Source organism: Chenopodium album, chromosome 3 (genome assembly GCF_948465745.1).
Source record: "Chenopodium album chromosome 3, dcCheAlbu1.1, whole genome shotgun sequence".
NCBI lineage: Eukaryota > Viridiplantae > Streptophyta > Magnoliopsida > Caryophyllales > Amaranthaceae > Chenopodium > Chenopodium album.
In genome coordinates, this window is record NC_137836.1 from 84,353,007 (window position 1) to 84,371,807 (window position 18,801).

Here is an 18,801-nt window from a genome sequence, read left to right on the forward strand (position 1 = left end):
AATGTGAGTCTATTAAGTCACTTTTGAATTTGATCAAATCGTGCCCAAGTCAAGTCAATTTTTTACTATTGTCTTTCATTCAACCATTCTATAATAGGGCCTATTAAAATCACCATGGGCTATGAGAGTGAGAGATAGCTCAAGTGGTTAGAGCTTCTCTCTCGGTTACACGAGATAATGAGATCGATTCACACCCCAGTCCCCACCCTTGTGGAGTTGTGGCTCTCTAAACACCCAAAAAAAGGAAAAAAAAAAACACCGTGGGCTTTGCAACATATAGTTTATGGGCCGGTCCAGTCTTAAAATTAACCTCAATTAAAAAAGCCCAATAATGGCACTCCATTACTCTGTGTTTTCCTCCTCTTCGTGGTCCTATCATTCTGCTTCTGTTTCACTCTGTTAAACCCTAAATTTGAGGGTTTAAACCTATTTCCCCCCTTTTTCCTTTCAACAGCTTCAAAGTTCAAATCTTTCATACTTTCTTCCATTTAATCTTTAAGGTATATTACTCAATTCACCTCTTTGAATGTCAATTTTTCCGAATTTAATTCATACCAAAAAAAAATATATGAATTTGGATTTTACCCAGAAATCAATAAGTTTCTAATTTGTGCTTGAAATTATTTTTTTCTCTTGCAGCTTATTGATTCGAATATCATGGGTTCAAAGAAAAAGGGTAAGTTTATCAATTTGTTTTGTTTAATGCAAATTTTTATCTTCCCCATGTGTTAATTCAGCTAAATATGATGATTCTAAAGCTAAAATTTGTTATTGTTTGAATGTAAATTGCAGCGAAAAAATCACAAAATGATGTATCAGATGAAGTGGAGGCTATAAAGGAAGCTAAAGAACATAAGAAACAGTTGGAAAAGCTTAAGGAAACGGTTAGAACTGTTCCTGATCTTTGTTTTTGTTCATGAAATTAGGTTAATTGAATAATTAGGAACTAATTGATCATTAGTTTTGCTGCAGCAACCTGAATTTTATGAGTATCTTAAAGAGGTGGACAAAGAGCTCCTAGAGTTTGATGCTGATGATGTGAGTTTTACTATATGCTGAATACATTACCGTGTAAATATAATAATTGGTTATGGTTTTTAAAGTATTGTTATTTGGGTAGGATGATGTTAAAATAGGCGATGATGATGCTGAAACTGATCTTGATGATACCGGGGTTGATGATGAGGGGGATTTGGATGATAGTGATGTTGAGAAGGCGGTTGTTGGGTCCAAAAAGGGAGAACAATCGGTTCGAGCTATTATCACAATGGAAATGGTTGAATCCTGGTGTAAGGGTATTCAAGAAAATGAGAAAATTGCTCCTGTTCGGTCTTTGCTTAAAGCCTTTAGGGTAGCTTGTCATCTTGCAGAAGAAAGTGATGAAAAATCTTCAGAAAGATTAACCACAATGTCTAAGGCTGTTATGAACAAAGTTATGGTAGAAACTTTGACTAATATGGATGGCATTCTTCGTAACTTGATGAATCTTCCTGCTTATGGAGGAAAGAAAGAGAAGTTGATTGAGGTAAAGAGCACAAAAAATTGGAAGAAGTACCAACATTTGGTGAAGTCATATCTTGGAAATACACTGCATGCTTTGAACCAAATGACGGATGCAAAGGATATCTCATTTACTTTGAAGCATTTAACTAGATCATCATTGTTCTTTGCTGCTTTCCCAGCCTTTCTGAGGAAGTATGTTAAGGTATACCTTCCTCATTTTCCTTGTTGCTTTTATATTTGATTATGCTTTTGCTGGACAATTATGAATCTGTGGTGCTAATAACAATTATGCTGCTTATCATATTCATGAAGAAGGGTGCTTATCTTGAAGGTATCATTTGACAAATTTGGCATGAATTCAATCTAGATATCGAATATGTTCCACACCTGAATGTTTATTACGTTACAAGGAGTTTATTGTTCTTTAGCTTCCCTCCTTTTGGCTTAGATATTTAGAATGCAAATGCAAATTGCTATATGTGATCTCTTTGTATAGAGAACTCCATTAGATGATGTGATCATTTCCCTTTACACTTGGGCCATCTGATTGAACCTTTTCTGTATTTTAATATGGGAAATTTCATATTCTTCTATTAATTGTTCATTGACTTTGTATTTGTGAATTTTATCTTTGCAATTTTTGACAGGTTGCTCTGCATTTTTGGGGCACAGGAAGCCGAGAGCTTTCTTTTGCATCCTTTTGGTTCCTTAGAACTCTATGTGTCCAGCTTGGGTCTGATTGTTTGGATGAGTGCTTTAAAGGGTTATACAAAGCTTATGTCATGAACTGCCAGTTTGTAAATGCAACAAAGTTGCAGCATATCCAATTTCTGAGGCAATTGTTTGTTGAATTTATGTTGGTGGACCTTCCTACAGCATACCAGCATGCTTTTATTTTCATTCGACAATTAGCAATGATTTTACGAGAGGCATTGAACATGAAGACAAAGGTTAGTCTTTTTGCCCAAATTACTCTTGATTCAAAAGTATTTTTTATTTTTCTTGGATGCTACATGCCTCATTGTTTGTGAATTTAAAACCGCTCATCATTCTTGAACTAATTTGAAATATTTATTCTTGAGATGTATGCCTATATATGTGTCACTTCTGCTGTATTTTTTTTTGTAGGAATCTTTCAGGAAGGTTTATGAGTGGAAGTATATCAATTGTCTTGAGCTTTGGACTGTAGCAATCCGCAAATATGGCCTGGAACCTGACTTCAAACCCCTTGCTTATCCATTGACTCAGATAATTTCTGGAGTGGCCCGTTTAGTTCCAACTGCCCGGTACTTCCCTCTTCGCATGCGTTGTGTTAGAATGCTCAACTGTATTGCTGCTGCAACTGACGCTTTCATACCAGTTTCCATGCTACTCTTGGATATGTTAGAGATGAAAGAATTGAACTGTCCACCTACTGGAGGTGTTGGCAAACCTGCTGACTTGCGGACAGTACTTAAGGTACAGTATTCTTTTCTTGGGTGCTCCACACAGTGTCATGCAATTTTTTGGGTCTGTTTTAAATTGTGGATTCCGTTTTCATAGGTCAGCAAACAAGCGCTAAAGACTCGGTCATTTCAGGAGGCATGTGTGTCTTCTGTGATTGACGAATTGGGTGAACATTTGGCTCAATGGAGCTATTCTGTAGCTTTCTTTGAATTATCTTTTATACCAGCGGTTAGATTGCGTAATTTTTGCAAAGGGACCAAAGTTGAGAGATTCCGCAAAGACATGAAAGAGCTTATTCGACAGGTATGTAGTCTATGAAAAATAATACTTCTTTCGTTCTTTTTTTATTGCACCATAAGGGGTTTTACGCTTGCCAATGCATTACTTTGGCTATTAATATCTTTAATTATACTTTTGCAAAAATTTTAAAAAATTGATATTTGAAAAGTAGATTTCAAGACGAATGTAACTAGATCCCACATGACTATGTTTTTCCTAATGGATAAATCACAAAAGATGGTCAAAGAAGATAAAGTGAATAGCGTAAAAGTAGTAGTTAGACGGTAAAAGTTCTTATAGTGCAATAAAAGAAAAACGGAGGAAGTAGTAGTTTGGAAGAGTTGGAACACTGCATGTGACTCATAAAACAGTGATATATAGAGCGGTCAAAAGTTGACCCGACCCAAAATACCGACTCAAATCCGATTATTAACCGACTCATCTGAACCCAAAAAAATGGTGACCAAACTCGACTTGAAACCAACCCTAGACCCGAGTTCACCCGAGTATGTGAGACCCGAACCCGAACATGAACTCACCTTGAGATGACCCGACCCGAATGTAACCTGTAAATTATTGACCTGTACCGAACCCAACTTGAACTGAAATTAACCCAAACCCGTTTTAACTCGTCAAAACCTGAATTTTACCCGACTTGTTACTAACCTGACCTGAATTCAACCCGACCCGTTCCTAACCCGACCCGAAGTTAACCCAACCTGTTACAAATCCCACCCGAAATCAACCCGACTTGTTATTGACCTGACCCAAATTCAACCACACCTATTACTAACCCGACCCAAATTTAACTCGATTTGTTACTAACTCGACTCGAAATCAACACGACTTGTTATTGACCCAACCTAAATTCAACCCAAATTATTCCCAACCCGATTTTAAATCACCTTAAATGCAATTTAGAGCACCTTATTATTGTTGATCAAAGCATTTTGTCTTGGGAGACCAAGTCGGTCGAGGCTAGCAAAAGAAAGGAGCATCATCTTCAAATTTAAGAGTTAAATATAGTATATACTACCTCCGTTACAGGTTATATGCAACGATTAGACATTTTTCCTCTTTGCTTTATGTCAAATCGTTGCACATAACCTATAACGGAGGTAGTATTTGTTGTATGGTCAAAGGAGATAATTATCTTCCCAAATTATAGACACTATGATTCCCTAGTATATTGCCATATATATTATAGTCAAAGGAAATAATTAGCTTCATAAAAATGATAGTTATCTATTTATAGTTAGATTAACCCAAATATGACCTGACTTGGAAATAACCCGACCTGATTGTAACCTGCAAATTATTAACTTGAACATAACTCTACTTGAATCCGAGAATGACCTGACTTGGAAATGACCCAACCTCATTATAACCTGCAAATTATTGACTTGAACTGAACTCGACTCAAACCCGAGAATGACCCGACCTTATTATAACCCGCAAATTATTGACTTGAGCCGAACCCGAGAATTACCATAACCTGTTTTAACCCGAATTAAACCCGACCTATTTTTCACCCAACCCGAATGAAACCCCACCTATTATTAACCCGACACAAACCCGATAAGAAGTATGACCTGACGTGACCCAACTCAAGCATGACCCAACCCAAGCATGGCCCAACCCAAACTCGACCCGCATTGGTTATGGAATTAATCCGAATGACCCGACCCACTCTTACCGACCCAAACCCGACCCGTTTACCCGAATTGACAGTTGTACCCGAAACCTCCAAAATTACTCTTACCGACCCAAACCCGACCCGTTTACCTGAATTGACAGCTCTGCCCAAAACCTCCAAAATTTCTCAAAAAGCGTGGATATTAGTCTTCAATTTTGGAATTTTTTGACTTTTTTCACCCAGAAATAAAAATTGCCGAAATGTTTACCATGATCCCTTATACCCTCCGGGAGTCCAATTAGATAGGTGGAACCATCCAATTTGCTTTTAAACGACCAATTTACTGGTTTACAACTTGCACCAATTTCATCAACTCACGCCTACCATGAAAATTTATGACAACATATAGTGATCATATATGGTTCCAAACGGTATTTTATGACCCCGAAATGTATCCCCTAAAATCTCAATGCTTTTCGACACGGAGCCTCGAAACATTCGAAATTTCTCAAAAAGCGTGGATATTAGCCTTTAATTTTAGAATTTTTTTACTTTTTTTTCGCTCGAATATAAAAATTGCCAAAATGTTTACCATGGTCCCTAATACCCTCCGAGAGTCCAATTGCGTGGTTGGAACCATCCAATTTGCCTTTAAACGACCAATTTACCGGTTTACAACTTGCACTGATTTTATTAATTCAAGTCTACCACGGATATTTATGACAACAAATAATGATCATATATGGTTCCAAACGACATTATATAACCCCGAGGTGTATTGCCTAGAATTTCAAGACTTTTCGACACTGTACCTCGAAATATCCCAAATTTCTCAAAAAGCGTGGATTTCAATTTTAGAATTTTTTTCGCTTGGAAATAAAAATTGCTGAAATTTTACTATGGTCCCTAATACCCTCCGAGATTCCAATTGGGTGGGTTGAACTATTCAATTTGCCTTTAAACGGCTAATTTACCGGTTTACAACTTACACTGATTTCATTAAATCAAGCCTACCACGAACATTTATTAAAACCTATAATGATCATAAATAATTCCAAACGACATTATATGTCCCCGGGATTATCCCCTAGAATTTCAAGACTTTTCGACACCGGGCCCTAAATCCTTTAAAATTTCTCAAAAATCGTGGATATTAACCTTCAATTTTGAAATTTTTGACTTTTTTTCGCCCGGAAATAAAAATTGCCGAAATGTTTACCATGATCCCTAATACCATCCAAGAGTCCCATTAAATTTTCATTTAAACGACCAATTTACCGGTTTACAACATGCACCGATTTTATTAAATCAAGCCTACCACGAACATTTATGGCAAAAAATAATGATCATTTATGGTTCCAAACGACATTGTATGACCCCGAGATGTATTCCCTAAAATTTCTAGAGTTTTCGACACTAGCCCCAAAACCTCAAAAATTCCTCAAAAAGCGTGGATATTAGTCTTCAATTTTGGAGTTTTTTTTGACTTTTTTCGCCCGGAAATATAATTTGCTGAAATGTTTACCATGGTCACTAATATCCTCCGGGAGTCCAATTGGGTCGGTAGAATCATCCAATTTGCATTTAAACTAGCAATTTACCGGTTTACAACTTGCACGGATTTCATTAACTCAAGCATACTACGAACATTTATGATAAAAAATAATGATAATAAATGGCTCCAAACGGCATTATATGACCCAGATATATCAAGACTTTACAACACCGGACCCGAATCCTCCAAAATTTCTCAAAAAGAGTGGATATTAGCCTTCAATTTTGAAAATTTTGACTTTTTTTTTTTCTCCCGAAAATAAAAATTGTCGAAATGTTTAATATGATCCCTAATACCATCCAGGAGTCCAATTGGGTGGGTGAAACTATCCAATTTGTCTTTAAACGACCAATTTACCAGTTTACAACTTGCACCGATTTCATTAACTCAAGCCTACCATGAACATCTATGTCAACAAATAATGAACATAAGGTTTCAAATAGCATTATATGACACCGAGATGTATCCCCTAAAATATTAAGACTTTTCTACACTGGGACCCGAAACCTCCAAAATTTTTCAAAAAACGTGGATATTACCCTTAAATTTTGGAATTTTTTGACTTTTTTTCGCTCGGAAATAAAAACTGCCGAAATGTTTACCTTTGTCCTAATACCCTCCGGTAGTCCAATTGGGTGGGTGGAACCATCCAATTTGCCTTTAAACGATCAATTTACCGGTTTACAACTTGCTCCGATTTCATAAATTCAAGTTTACCACGAACATTTATGACAACAAATATTGATCATATATGGTTCCAAACGGCATTATATGACCCCGAGAAGTGTCCCCTAGAATTTCAGGACTTTTTGACACCGGGCTCTGAAACCTCTAACATTTCTCAAATTAGCCTTCAATTTTGGAATTTTTTGACTTTTTATTGTCCGGAAATAAAAATTGGTGAAATGTTAACCATGGTTCTTAATACCCGACGGGAGTCCAATTGGGTGTGTGGAACCATCCAATTTGCTGTTAAACGGCCAATTTACCGGTTTTCAAGTTGCACCGATTCACCGGTTTACAACGGCCAATTTAATTAACCCTTACACCGAACCCGACTTGAAACAAAATTGACCCTAGCCCGTTTTAACTCGTCAATACCTGAATTTAACCCGACTTATTACTAACATGACCTGAATTCAATCCGACCTGATTACAAACCCGACCCAAAATCAATCCGACTTGTTATTGACTTGACCAAAATTCAACCCGATATAGACCCGACCTGAATTTTACCGGACCTATTACTTACAGGACCCAAAAATTCAACCCGATTTGTTACTAATCCGACTCGAAATTAACACGACTTGTTATTGACCTGACCTAAATTCAACCCAAATTGTTCCTGACCCGATTTCAAATCACCTTAAATGCAATTTAAACCACCTTATTATTGTTGATCAAAGCATTTTGTCTAGGGTGACCAAGTCGGTTCACGCAGCAAAAGAAAGGAGCATCATCCTCAAATTTAAGAGTTAAAGCATATATTTGTTGTATGGTCAAAGGAGATAATTATCTTCCTAAATTATAGACTATAATTCCCTAGTATATTTGTCATATATATTATAGTCAAAGGAAATAATTAGCTTGATAAAAATGATAATTATCTATTTATAATTTGTTGAACTCGAATTTGACCTGACTTGGAAATGACCCGACCTGGTTGTAACCTGCAAATTATCGACTTGAATATAACTCGACTTGAATCCGAGAATGACCCGACTTGGAAATGACTGAATCGATTATAGCCCGCAAATTATTGACTTGAACCGAACCTGACTTAAACCCGAGAATGACCCGACCTGATTATAATCCGCAAATTATTGACTTGAACCGAACCCGACTCAAACCCAAAAATGACTCGACCTAATTCTAACCTTCAAATTATTGACTTGAACTGAACCCGACTCAAACCCGAGAATTACCCTAACCCGTTTTAACCCGAATTAAACCCGACCTATTGTTCACCCGACTTGAATGTAACCCGACCTAAACCCGATAAGAAGTATGATCCGACTCAAGCATGACCCAACCCAAACCCGACCTGCATAGGTTATGGAATTAATCCGAATTGACCCTACCCGAGTTGACTTGACCCACTCTTACCCGTCCCAAAGCCGACCCGTTTACCCGAATTGACAGCTCTAGTGATATATGGAGTAGCATGTATTAGTTTCTTATTAATTTCTGTTTCTTTCATTTTCCTTCTTACTTTCTCATGCTTACACTGATGATGTGCTAACTGTATATGGTTTCACTATATGCTGCAGATTGAGGCAAACTCAGAATTTACAAACAAAAAACGAGCAACAATCACTTTCTTGCCAAGTGATCTAGCTACATCATCTTTCCTCGAGGTAAGCTATTGTGTATTCTTTATTTGCCTGCAGCCGAATTCATGAATACATCAAATGTAACATATATCAAAGGCCAAAGGGTAGACATTCCTATATGTTAATATATTTCACCCTTGGGTTGGCTCAAAGATTATGAATAGGGCACTGGGTTATTTATTTGTCCATTGTGTCCCTTCATTTTCTACCATGAGCTTCCCATGATATATATGTGGCGTGCTTGGTTCTTTTAGGAGGAGAAGCAGTCTGGTGCTAGCCCCTTGTCGAAATATGTTGCTACATTACGCCAAAAAGCTCAACAGAGGAACATCTCTCTAACAGAATCCAGGTTCACCACTCTGCTTGTTAAATATGCTTCGTATATTTCTTCCACGATAACAACACTGATTTTATCGTATCATCCAGTGTCCTATATGGTGCCGAGCCATCCTTATCTGATAAAATGCTAGCAGAAAGTGATGAAGAAGATGGAGGAGATGAAGGTGGAGCAATCTTTAATTCCTTCTATTTACAACAGAAAGAAACAAGGTATGACCTATTTTTTTCTTAGTATGAGTATGACCTTGTATGAGCTTATTATTACGTGACACATTCTCCGGGACTGTAGGTTTTTTTTTTTTTCACCATTCATGGTTTGTTTGCATTAACAGGGAGAAGCCTCCTGAGGTAGAGAAAAAGCAGAAAAACAAGAAGAAACCGAAGAGCTTGCAACAAGAAGCAATTGATGAGGACATTGTGGAGGATTTGGTGCTAAGTTCAGATGAAGAAGATGAACCCATGGATGGCTCTCCTCTTCCTGAAGAAACTGATGAAATAGAAATGGAGACCCCGAAAAAGAAAAAGAAGCAAAAAACTGCCGCTGATGGTTCAGTGAAGAAAGTACGAGTAAGCAAGAAGGGGGGAAAGAAGAGAAAGCGAGGTCATTAGTCATATACTGAGGCAGAGCATATAACATCACTCAGGTTTTTGTTACTGGCTCTCTCTTTTTTTTTTTTTTTTTTTTTTCCCCCTGGATGTTTAGCTGGTTGTTCTTCTGTCACCTATCATCTACCTAGCTTGATTTATTTGTGTAAAAAAAATATCTTTTTAATTTCGACTGGTCAGGAGTAAGACTGTATATTTGGGCTTACTTTCTTAGATTCTATCGATGGAGCTAAAATTCATACTAGGCTGTTGTGGTGTTGGTTCTTGCAGTTTTAGTCAGCAACATTTATTTGAGTATTTTCCTAGGTGAAGGCTACGGCATGCACCGTTATTATGGTAGATGGTTGACAATTTGACATGTTTTTGGTGCTTTTGTGCTGAGAGGATCATTTCCTTTGGGAAAGCAAGCCAATTTTTTTATTCTTCGACAAGACTAAGATGATTTTTTTTTTCTTTATTTGCAGAAGTTGGCATTTTGGTCAAGAGAGGAGTGGAAAGCTGACAGTGTGGATTACTGAGAAAGACATTGTTGAGGACCTGTTCCGAATTTGTGTGAAGTCATAAGCCTAATTTAGAAATTCTGGACAACTGATCGAGGATGCTGCAGTCCAAGTTTGGTCTTGGGGATGGAAAAACAAGAACAAGTGCTACCACTTTTAACCGGAAAACTACACTGGGCGTAACAATTGCCTGCAGTACTCTGAATTTCTACACCTTTAGCCAAATACTGGCATGAGTTTTGCCTTCATCTTTTACCTGTGTACATGAATTTTGAACTAGTAAAGAGTGAAACTTGAAAAGATATGATATTTTCTAATGAAGTGTAATTTTTTTGGATGAGTAAAATGATCAATTGATTGTTGAATATACTTCTGAGTTCTGACTTCTGTTTTCTGCTGGAAAACTATCTGGTTATGGTTTCATTGCATCAATGTTTCAATCTGTATTTTTTTTTTTTCTGAGGGACGTTTGTAGGCAATTAGATTTGGCTCAAAAACAGGGGCCGTATAAGAGAACGAAAGCCACATTGATGTAAGAAGGAAACTACAACAAATTAACTGATTTCTAGTAATAAATTTACATTGTGTATAGACAACAATTAATTATACAAAGCTGTGGGCTTCACTAAAAATACACCCACTAACTAATGTAAAAATACAACAGGGTACAATGAACAAAATAGACTACCTCCATGGACGCAAGGGTCCAGAAATCTTGCCACTAGCACCAGATAATTGTTTTAAGTTAGTAAGAGCGTCTTGAGCAATTTTTCGTGTGTTAGCATTTCCATGCTTTAAGGCTTCCCCTAATGCCCTGACTAGTCTCTGGTCAAGAGCAAATCTCTGGCTTGTGCTTTCCCCTCTTAAGAGCCTCTCCACCATCCATATTGCCTTTTCTTGAAGTTCTCCAGGCCGAACGTCAATGAAAAGAGCAACTACAGCATCTGCAACACCCAGGCGATCAAGCTCATCAGCAGCACGCCTAAAACTATAAAATGTATCCGGGATGAGAGAGGAAAGGGCCTCTACAGACGCAATCTGGACATCTGTGTGCTCATCGACGAGGAGATCAACCAAGGGCTTGATGCAGTTGCTCTTGAGCAAGCACAGCTCACTGTCTTCTTCACAAGGTGCATTGTGTATTGGACATGAGGAGAGTTCGGGTGATAATCTCCCGCACATGAATACCATGGAAGAGCAGAATCCTTGTGGAGGTAGTGGGTCTGATTCTCCATCAGAAACAAGAACTTTACCAGATTCTGACAAGTGTTTTAATCCAAGAACTGCCAGATGTTTGCATCTTGGGTGTGAAAGGTAACTCAATTGCTCACGAAAGATCGCAATGAGGTGATGCTCCTTAACCCAAGCCAATGTCTGTGCGTTGGTATTCCTGGCAAAGTGGAGTAAAAGACCAAGAAGCCCTTCTAGCATACTTGATGATGACCGTGAAGTTCCTCCATTGGGAGTGTGCTGAATTTCCTTAAGGGTTGTAACTGTCCATTTCAGGAAAGCAGCTCCTAAAACTGTCCTCACTTCATCACCTGACAGGGTAAAATTTGCAAGTATACAAGCAGCATCAGATCGCTCACTATTTGTTGACTGATTGTCTAGCACTTTTTCTTTTAAAAGGACGACTTTGTTCAGAAGTCTGAGCTGATCAAAGAAGTCCCCACCAGAAGTTCCAGATAGAATCCTCATAAGTTTGAGAGCATAGATTCTGTGTTGCGTTTCAGGGTGTTCAAGATATTCCATAATGCTTTTGATTCCATCCCCAGATTTTATCTCAGTTGCAACCTGGTCTGATACATGAATACAAAAATGTAAGTGTGTTTGCCTCTATCAAAGTACAGGCACAATAACATTCAAAACTATGTCCAGGAAATGACTGTCCATGGAATGACTATCTATAATCAACAATCAAAGCAATGAGCCAACAATCAGGCAAATACATAGCCAACCATGACCTGAACTTTAAGACCTTTAGTGCTTCTTAGGTAGGCGGTAATATAATGCAAGAACAGCCCCATGCCTTACCCATGGTAAGGGAGCTACATCCCAAGCATGCAGTTATATTCATAATTTTTCATTGCTACTCAATACCACCTCTGAAGTGGTAATGGAAATTTAGGAAGAAATAGAGGTAATTGAGTGGACAAGGATTATCATGAGCATTGGTATGAAGCTCTTCTAATTGAATAACTCCCTCCGTCTCATGTTAGTTGTCAAGATTTCCCTAATTATATCCCAAATCAGTTGTCAAGTTTCCAATAGTAATGTAAATCAATTAAAAGCCACAAAACTAAATGGCTATAAGGTCATAACCAATATAAACAGGGGAAACATTACAATAACGATGTTCCCTGATTTTTTTTTTTTTTTCATTCCCTAGATAACTAATATGGGGCAGAGAGAGTATTATAAATCCATAACCAGTAACCACCTTAAAGGACATCACAAATGTATTTTTGGAGCACAACATGGCAGAACAAAGTGCACAAGACTTGAGAATTCTTGAAAAGTTCTAGGAGTAGCAATAATGCCAAGTATGGGATCACATTATGAGCAGTACGTGAACACAATTAATTTTACTAACAGAAGGCATGATAATAAAACACCATAGCATTTAGCAACCACGCCAACCAGAGTAGCAATTCTCAATTTTGAGGGAAATATTAAACAAAGCAAGTCAGAAAGAACATACCACATGCCTTGGGGGAAGAAGCAATTCCACAGAGGATACGAAGAATAGACACTTGGCACTGAGGGGTTACTTGAGGTAAAAGTAGCATCAGGTGAGAAACAACGAAGGACGAAAGCATTAAATGTCCGTCCTTGTTTACCTCTGCCAATTCCCAGTGCCCCGGATTAGTCACAATATTGGCAATTATTGCTGCAGCCAGCTCCTTCTGCTCTGAAAGGATATTATGGGATTCAAGGATAATGTCTGTAACAGCTGGAAGTACAGAAGCTTCAACAAGAATAGTGGCATTGTCATCCGAAGATGAAAGGTTACACAGTGCATGAAGACTTGCTGTTCGAGTTTCTGGTTTATGCAGCATTTCAACAAGAACTTTTGCACTTCGATTTGCAATTTGTTCTTTACTGCAATTTGTCAAAGTCATTTTTCCCAACAATGATGCCATCTCTATTTGAATGTCACGAGAACCTGCTTATCACGGGAACAAGATTTGATATCAAGAACAGGAGAGCATAATAGATCTGATAAAGAATAGGCAATACTGGAAATTAACATGTTGAAAAAAGATATACTTTATCTAATACTACAATGAAGTGATTTAAGCAAATTTTAAAGAACACAGGAAATGCAAGGGGTGAATTGATTACAATAATCATACCCACCTTCACATAGTCGACTCAGAAGCGGCTCAAATCTTCCTGCTGCAGCTGAATTTTCAACATTCTCATCAATTACTTCTAGACGTTTTAGCACGTCCTCAGCTATGTTGGACAAAGTGGGACACTCCAAGTTCTCTGCCATGCTTGAAAGAAGCAGAAATGCACCTTTCTCAGATGCAATTTTAGCACAATAAGCCTCATTGTCTGTAAATTCAATCAGCAACCTCAGGGCATTTTCTTTTTCTTTCTCTTTCTCTGTGCTCCCAGCAAGGCTTTTTATTGCCAATTTAGTTATGCCTTCCCCTATCATAATTGTCTAGAATTATACAAAAATTAGTTAAATATCAGAGAGACATGTCACAGAGGCTTTTCAAATGTAAGGAAGTGAAAGCAGATAGTGAGAAATCTAGAGTAACATTGAATATTATGCCAGAATCTGAGTTCAAACTTACACGAATACACACACAAGAAGCATCTACACTAGAAAAAGTGCAAGCACATCACACATGTGAATATAGCCTCGAGCATGAAGTTCCCATTCATTAAAATAATAACAAAAGTTGCTACAAAATCATAGATGGATTTATAAAATTTCTTTCAAATTCACAGTTGCCAAGAGTTCCCAGCCAATCCAAATCAGCCAAACATATTTCCCTCTTCATGAAAATATTGTGACATCCATTATTGCAGTATGAAAAGATTTACGGAAGACATGATGCAAAGGAGATTTTTAAAATAGAATATGTAGGACTCACCTTACTGTCTTCATCCTTTGTCATACTAAGTAAAGCCATAAGAGCTTTGGATTTCAAAGGAGAACTGATGCTCTTGGAGCAATTTTTGAGAAGATTCATGATTAGAAGGACGACGCCAGCGTTTCTAATTTTATATCGGCTTGATGGATGCTCTTCTGATATCTTATAAATACTATCCAAAACCCGTTCAACAAAATCCATAGACGGTGGATCCTTACTAAGATGTTTCACAGCTGACTTAATATGAATGTCAACATTTCTGTTCACCCATTCTTCAATCGCCCCAGCTAAGCCAATATTTGGTTTCTGCTCTAACGACCTAAGCACCTGACCCGTTACAGGGCAAGTGGGATCTCGGCCATCCTCCAAGCAACGCTGAAACCAGTATTCAATTGCAGTCCTCTCATAAGTCTGTGCTGACTCCAACACCACAGGATCCTTCATAACTTCCTTGGTTAATGGACATATGAAATTCTTGAAAGGCAAAATCTGAGATTCATCTTCTATATCAAAATCTAAGCTTAGAGCTGATATATTTGGCTCAGCAGAACAGCTGTCAATAATTCGCTGCAAAGACATAAGAATTCGCCTCTCAGACACTGAATTAGAGCGAGCAAGATCATTCTTCAAGAGCTTAACATGTTCCAATAACTCAGCATGATTAGTGGGGTCAATCCCAAGAGCTCGAGCCAAATCCATAATTATAGCACTTTGAACTGGTTTGGCTATTGGCCTCCCTTGCCCTTCATTTTGTAGTGTGCTGTACACTCTCATTTCATTCTCTGTCACCTAATACAAAAATTCATATCTCCAAGATAAGTTTGAAACCAATCAAACAAAAATTATGTACTTATATATTCTACTGCATGGGAAAGACATGAACAAGCTTCATTAAAAAAAAAAAAAAAAAAAAAAAAAAAAAAAAAAAAAAAATCAATGTTAAAAGCTGAAGTCACACCCTTGACAACTTCTTCAACACCCACAATTCCACAAAACTACAACTAAGCTTTACTAACTTATGGTCAACCATATTCCCTCGACCCCTCCCCCCCCCCCCCCCCCCTTCTGTTTTATACAATAAAACGACCATGAGCTAATATTAATAAGGTGCTTGAAGATACTCTAGACGACGACACTAGAGGCTGAAGCTTGTTTAATATTTATCAGGTGGTAGGGGGGAAAAAAAAATCTTTCAGTTCATAAATTTCCCATCTACTCAATTGGAACCAACTGTCAAGTAAAATGGCAAACTGTTTGACAATTATTAATTTATTATACACAATCGTGAAGTTCCGAACAAACATTTTGCAACAATTTTGGAATGACTAAATATAGAAACTCAGTATTAAATTCTGACATATTTCCACAAATATCTATATTAACAATAAAAAATACTCCGTATATTATATACAAAGTACAAAATATACAGTCAAAAGGAGTAAACATGTACTTATAAATCAAATCAAAGAAAATTGACAGTTTTGAACATAACATTTTCTAATTTCAGTAATATACGTAACCTGTATATAGAAAGTTTAATAAAAACAAGCTCATTAAATTCAAATAATTAACAATTTCTAGTATAATTGATTAAATCACAAATAAAATCCAAGAAAAAACCAAATAAATAAATAAATAAATAAATTGTAGAAAGGGAGAGAAATTACAGAGAATTGAGCTTGCTTCATATCTCTAGAAAGATCCGAAACCTTCTTCCGAACATCGGTAACATCTTTGAGGCCAGTCTCAAGCAGCGCAAGCCATCCACCAATCGCAGCCGTTCGATCCTGAAGAGAAGAACACAACGAACGGCAATTGATGAGGACAAATATCTTGCTTCTCTCTCTATAAACCGACACCGTTTCAACAGCTTTAACAAGGTCACCGGAGATTCCTTTAAGAGCAGTATGAACAGTCGGAGAAGAGAGAGTCTCCGGCGAAAGACGAAGGAGGTTTCCGGTAATGCGGTGAAGGCGAGCGGCGTAGGAGGTGAAACGACGAGGAGTTTCCCATGGAATGGAGTCGTAGGAGTTACAGAGAGATTCGAGTTGCCGGTGGATTGATTCCGCCGGTGAGGATGGTGGTTTGGCCGCCATTTTTACATTTGAGGGAGATTTTCTCTCTCCTAGGGTTTAGGCCGTGGTTGACGTGTTGAGAAAGTTTAGTGTGGAAATAGTGGAGTATTGATGTGAATGTAAGTGTGAATGTGAAAATGGCGTGTTTATGAGTTTGAGTCTGAGAAAATGGGAGGAGAGAGAAAGTGGAGGAAGGAGGAGGAAGAAGAAGAGGAGAGTGAGTCAAATGTTGACTTAGTAAGTCTTTTTAGTTGCATTTTCGCTGAAATTACGTGTCTTTTTTTTTTTTTTTTTTAATAACGGAATAACGAAATATTATAAGTCAACCTTGATACTTCTTTCGTTTTTATTTTTTTATTTTTTTTTTTTACAAGAAGAATGTTTGAAAATTTATTTCGAAATAAATATTACGGTACTTCATACTGTGGTCATGAGAGTGCCACCTCATCGAAGTCACAAATTTTGGTGGTCAATTTCTATTTGTAGAATCATCTTTTATAGGATATGGTTTAAAAGTGTATATTTGTAATTTATACTTTAAAAGTTGGTAAAAATTGATCATTAAAAGTTAAAATGTTACAATTGCAAAGAAGAGAAAGAGTAATATTTTCATCTCAAAATAAAAATGAAAACAACTAAAAATTTAATAGCCTACTTATTGATTGTATTAATTTAAGAGAATACATGATAAAAATGACACATAAATTGATGTAATTAGTGTTTTATTTCATTTATCTTTTATTATCTCCTTATTATATGTAACCTTTAGTATACTCGGCCATTAACCATTTCGGATGGTTATTAGGAGAGAGTGTAAAAATATTATAAACAATTATAAAGAGAGAAAAAGGAGTGTTAAAAATTATCGCCGGTTATTGTAACATGTATATTATTTGGAAATTTTGTCAAAAACCTCCTTTTAAAAGCATGTTTTTGTCAAAAACCTCCTTATAATTTTTTTTTTGTGAAATCATACCTTAATCAAATTTTTTTTTACAAAATCATACCTTTAGACAGTTTTCAGGCGTTGACCACCCACGTGTTCAACGGAAACCACCCAAACCCACCAGTCCACCACCACCACAATCCACCACCACCTACTGCCAGCGTCTAGGGTTCCTTGTCCCCCCGCCGGCGACGCTATCCCAGCCCCAGAACCCCGTCAACGACCCTCACTCTCCTTCCTCTTCCCACCGCAACCATAACCCTCCTAACACGGTGGCTATCTCCGCGCAACCACATCACCGCCACCTGCTCCACCGCACCACCTATCTCCGCGCAAGCACAACAACATCAATCCCCAGAAGCCTCCATCTCCACCGCTGCAACACCGCACCAACTGCAACCCCAATTCGCACCAATTAAGCCCCAAAATCCCTAGCAGCCTTCATCTCCACCGCCTAGGGTATTGTCGCTGTGAAGGGAGTGGTTGGGCAGGTGGGGGTAGGCGAGTTGTGAGGTCTAGTTGGCTCGAATTGGTGGTGATTAGAGGTGGTGCGTGCGGTAGTCGGTTCTGCGAGTGTTGTTGGTGTCGATTGGTGGGGTTGGTGTTTGCGTGGGTGTTGTGGGGGTGGGCGTGGTGGCTGGTCTTTGGTGGTGGGTTAATTTGGGGAAAATTTTGGTGGTGGTTGGTCTTTGGTGGTGGTGGTGGCTGGTCTTTGGTGGTGGGTTAATTTTGGTGGTGGTTTTCCGTTAAACATGTTGGTGGTCAACGCTTGAAAACGGGGTCAAACCCCGTTTTCCGTCATAAGGTATGATTTTGTAAAAAAAAAAGTTGATTAAGGTATGATTTGACAAAAAAAAATTATAAGGAGGTTTTTCACAAAAAAATGCTTTTAAAAGGAGGTTTTGACAAAATTTCCAATATATTTTCCACTTTTGCAAGATTCTCTACCCATTTAATAGCTAGTGACGTGAGTCACGTGCCAATGTAAGGAGTTCATACGCATTAATGGTCAAGATACATTTATAATATATAGCCATTGAACAACCATTGAGATACATGGGTTGTAAAATAGTTATAACAATGGTTACAAATGAGGTGGAAAAGAGAGAAATAATAACCATAATAATTATGGTTAAACCAAAAAAGTGAAGGATAGCTCAAGTGGTTAGAACTTTCCTCCCGATTCTAAGTGATTTTGGAATCAATTCTCATCACCCGTCATTGTGGCTCTCTAAACACACAAAAAAAAAAAATGATTATGGTTAACCATTAACTATACTCTTTAAGGCTTGGTACTTTGTTTTTTTGCTTAAAACAAAGGTGAAGCAGATACATTCAATCATTAAATTTTGCAACATTTAAGTTAAAAAATTCTTGCTGCACTGAACACAAAAGTAAAACTTTGAAAAACAAACAAAGGCTGCTAATTTATGCTTGAAACTTTCAGCGGGACAAAGTTCAGCTTTCCAGT

General features: G+C 37.6%; 2 protein-coding genes across 2 annotated transcripts; one reads left to right on the forward strand and one right to left on the reverse strand.

Moving 5' to 3' along the window:
• The first annotated feature begins 364 nt into the window (after nt 1-364).
• LOC145624660 (nucleolar complex-associated protein 2-like) lies at nt 365-10,573 on the forward strand. Its single transcript, XM_081677747.1, has 13 exons — nt 365-500; nt 640-676; nt 793-884; nt 973-1,038; nt 1,121-1,705; nt 2,151-2,453; nt 2,632-2,961; nt 3,046-3,252; nt 8,690-8,776; nt 9,007-9,101; nt 9,179-9,301; nt 9,424-9,735; nt 10,162-10,573. The coding sequence occupies exons 2-12, from the start codon at nt 658-660 to the stop codon at nt 9,698-9,700; spliced, it is 2,184 nt and encodes a 727-aa protein (XP_081533873.1). The 5' UTR covers nt 365-500; nt 640-657; the 3' UTR covers nt 9,701-9,735; nt 10,162-10,573.
• Nucleotides 10,574-10,730: 157 nt separating this feature from the next.
• On the reverse strand, nt 10,731-16,685 carry LOC145624659 (U-box domain-containing protein 44-like). The gene is made up of 5 exons (XM_081677745.1): nt 15,977-16,685; nt 14,310-15,098; nt 13,558-13,870; nt 12,899-13,363; nt 10,731-11,996 (listed from the first exon to the last, which is right to left on the reverse strand). Exons 1-5 carry the CDS (start codon nt 16,403-16,405, stop codon nt 10,882-10,884), a joined length of 3,111 nt encoding a protein of 1,036 aa, XP_081533871.1. The 5' UTR covers nt 16,406-16,685; the 3' UTR covers nt 10,731-10,881.
• Between the last annotated feature and the right edge of the window lie 2,116 nt (nt 16,686-18,801).

Bases quoted from the DNA above. Each gene is read 5' to 3' on its own strand.
- LOC145624660 (XM_081677747.1), top strand. The intron at 1,706-2,150 runs GTATACCTTCCT...AATTTTTGACAG, and splicing joins TTCTGAGGAAGTATGTTAAG to GTTGCTCTGCATTTTTGGGG. The intron at 2,454-2,631 runs GTTAGTCTTTTT...TTTTTTTTGTAG, and splicing joins CATTGAACATGAAGACAAAG to GAATCTTTCAGGAAGGTTTA.
- LOC145624659 (XM_081677745.1), bottom strand. From the start codon at position 16,405: ATGGCGGCCAAACCACCATCCTCACCGGCGGAATCAATCCACCGGCAA. The intron at 15,099-15,976 runs GTAATTTCTCTC...TTTTTGTATTAG, and splicing joins TGAAGCAAGCTCAATTCTCT to GTGACAGAGAATGAAATGAG. The intron at 13,364-13,557 runs GTGGGTATGATT...CGTGATAAGCAG, and splicing joins TCTGAGTCGACTATGTGAAG to GTTCTCGTGACATTCAAATA.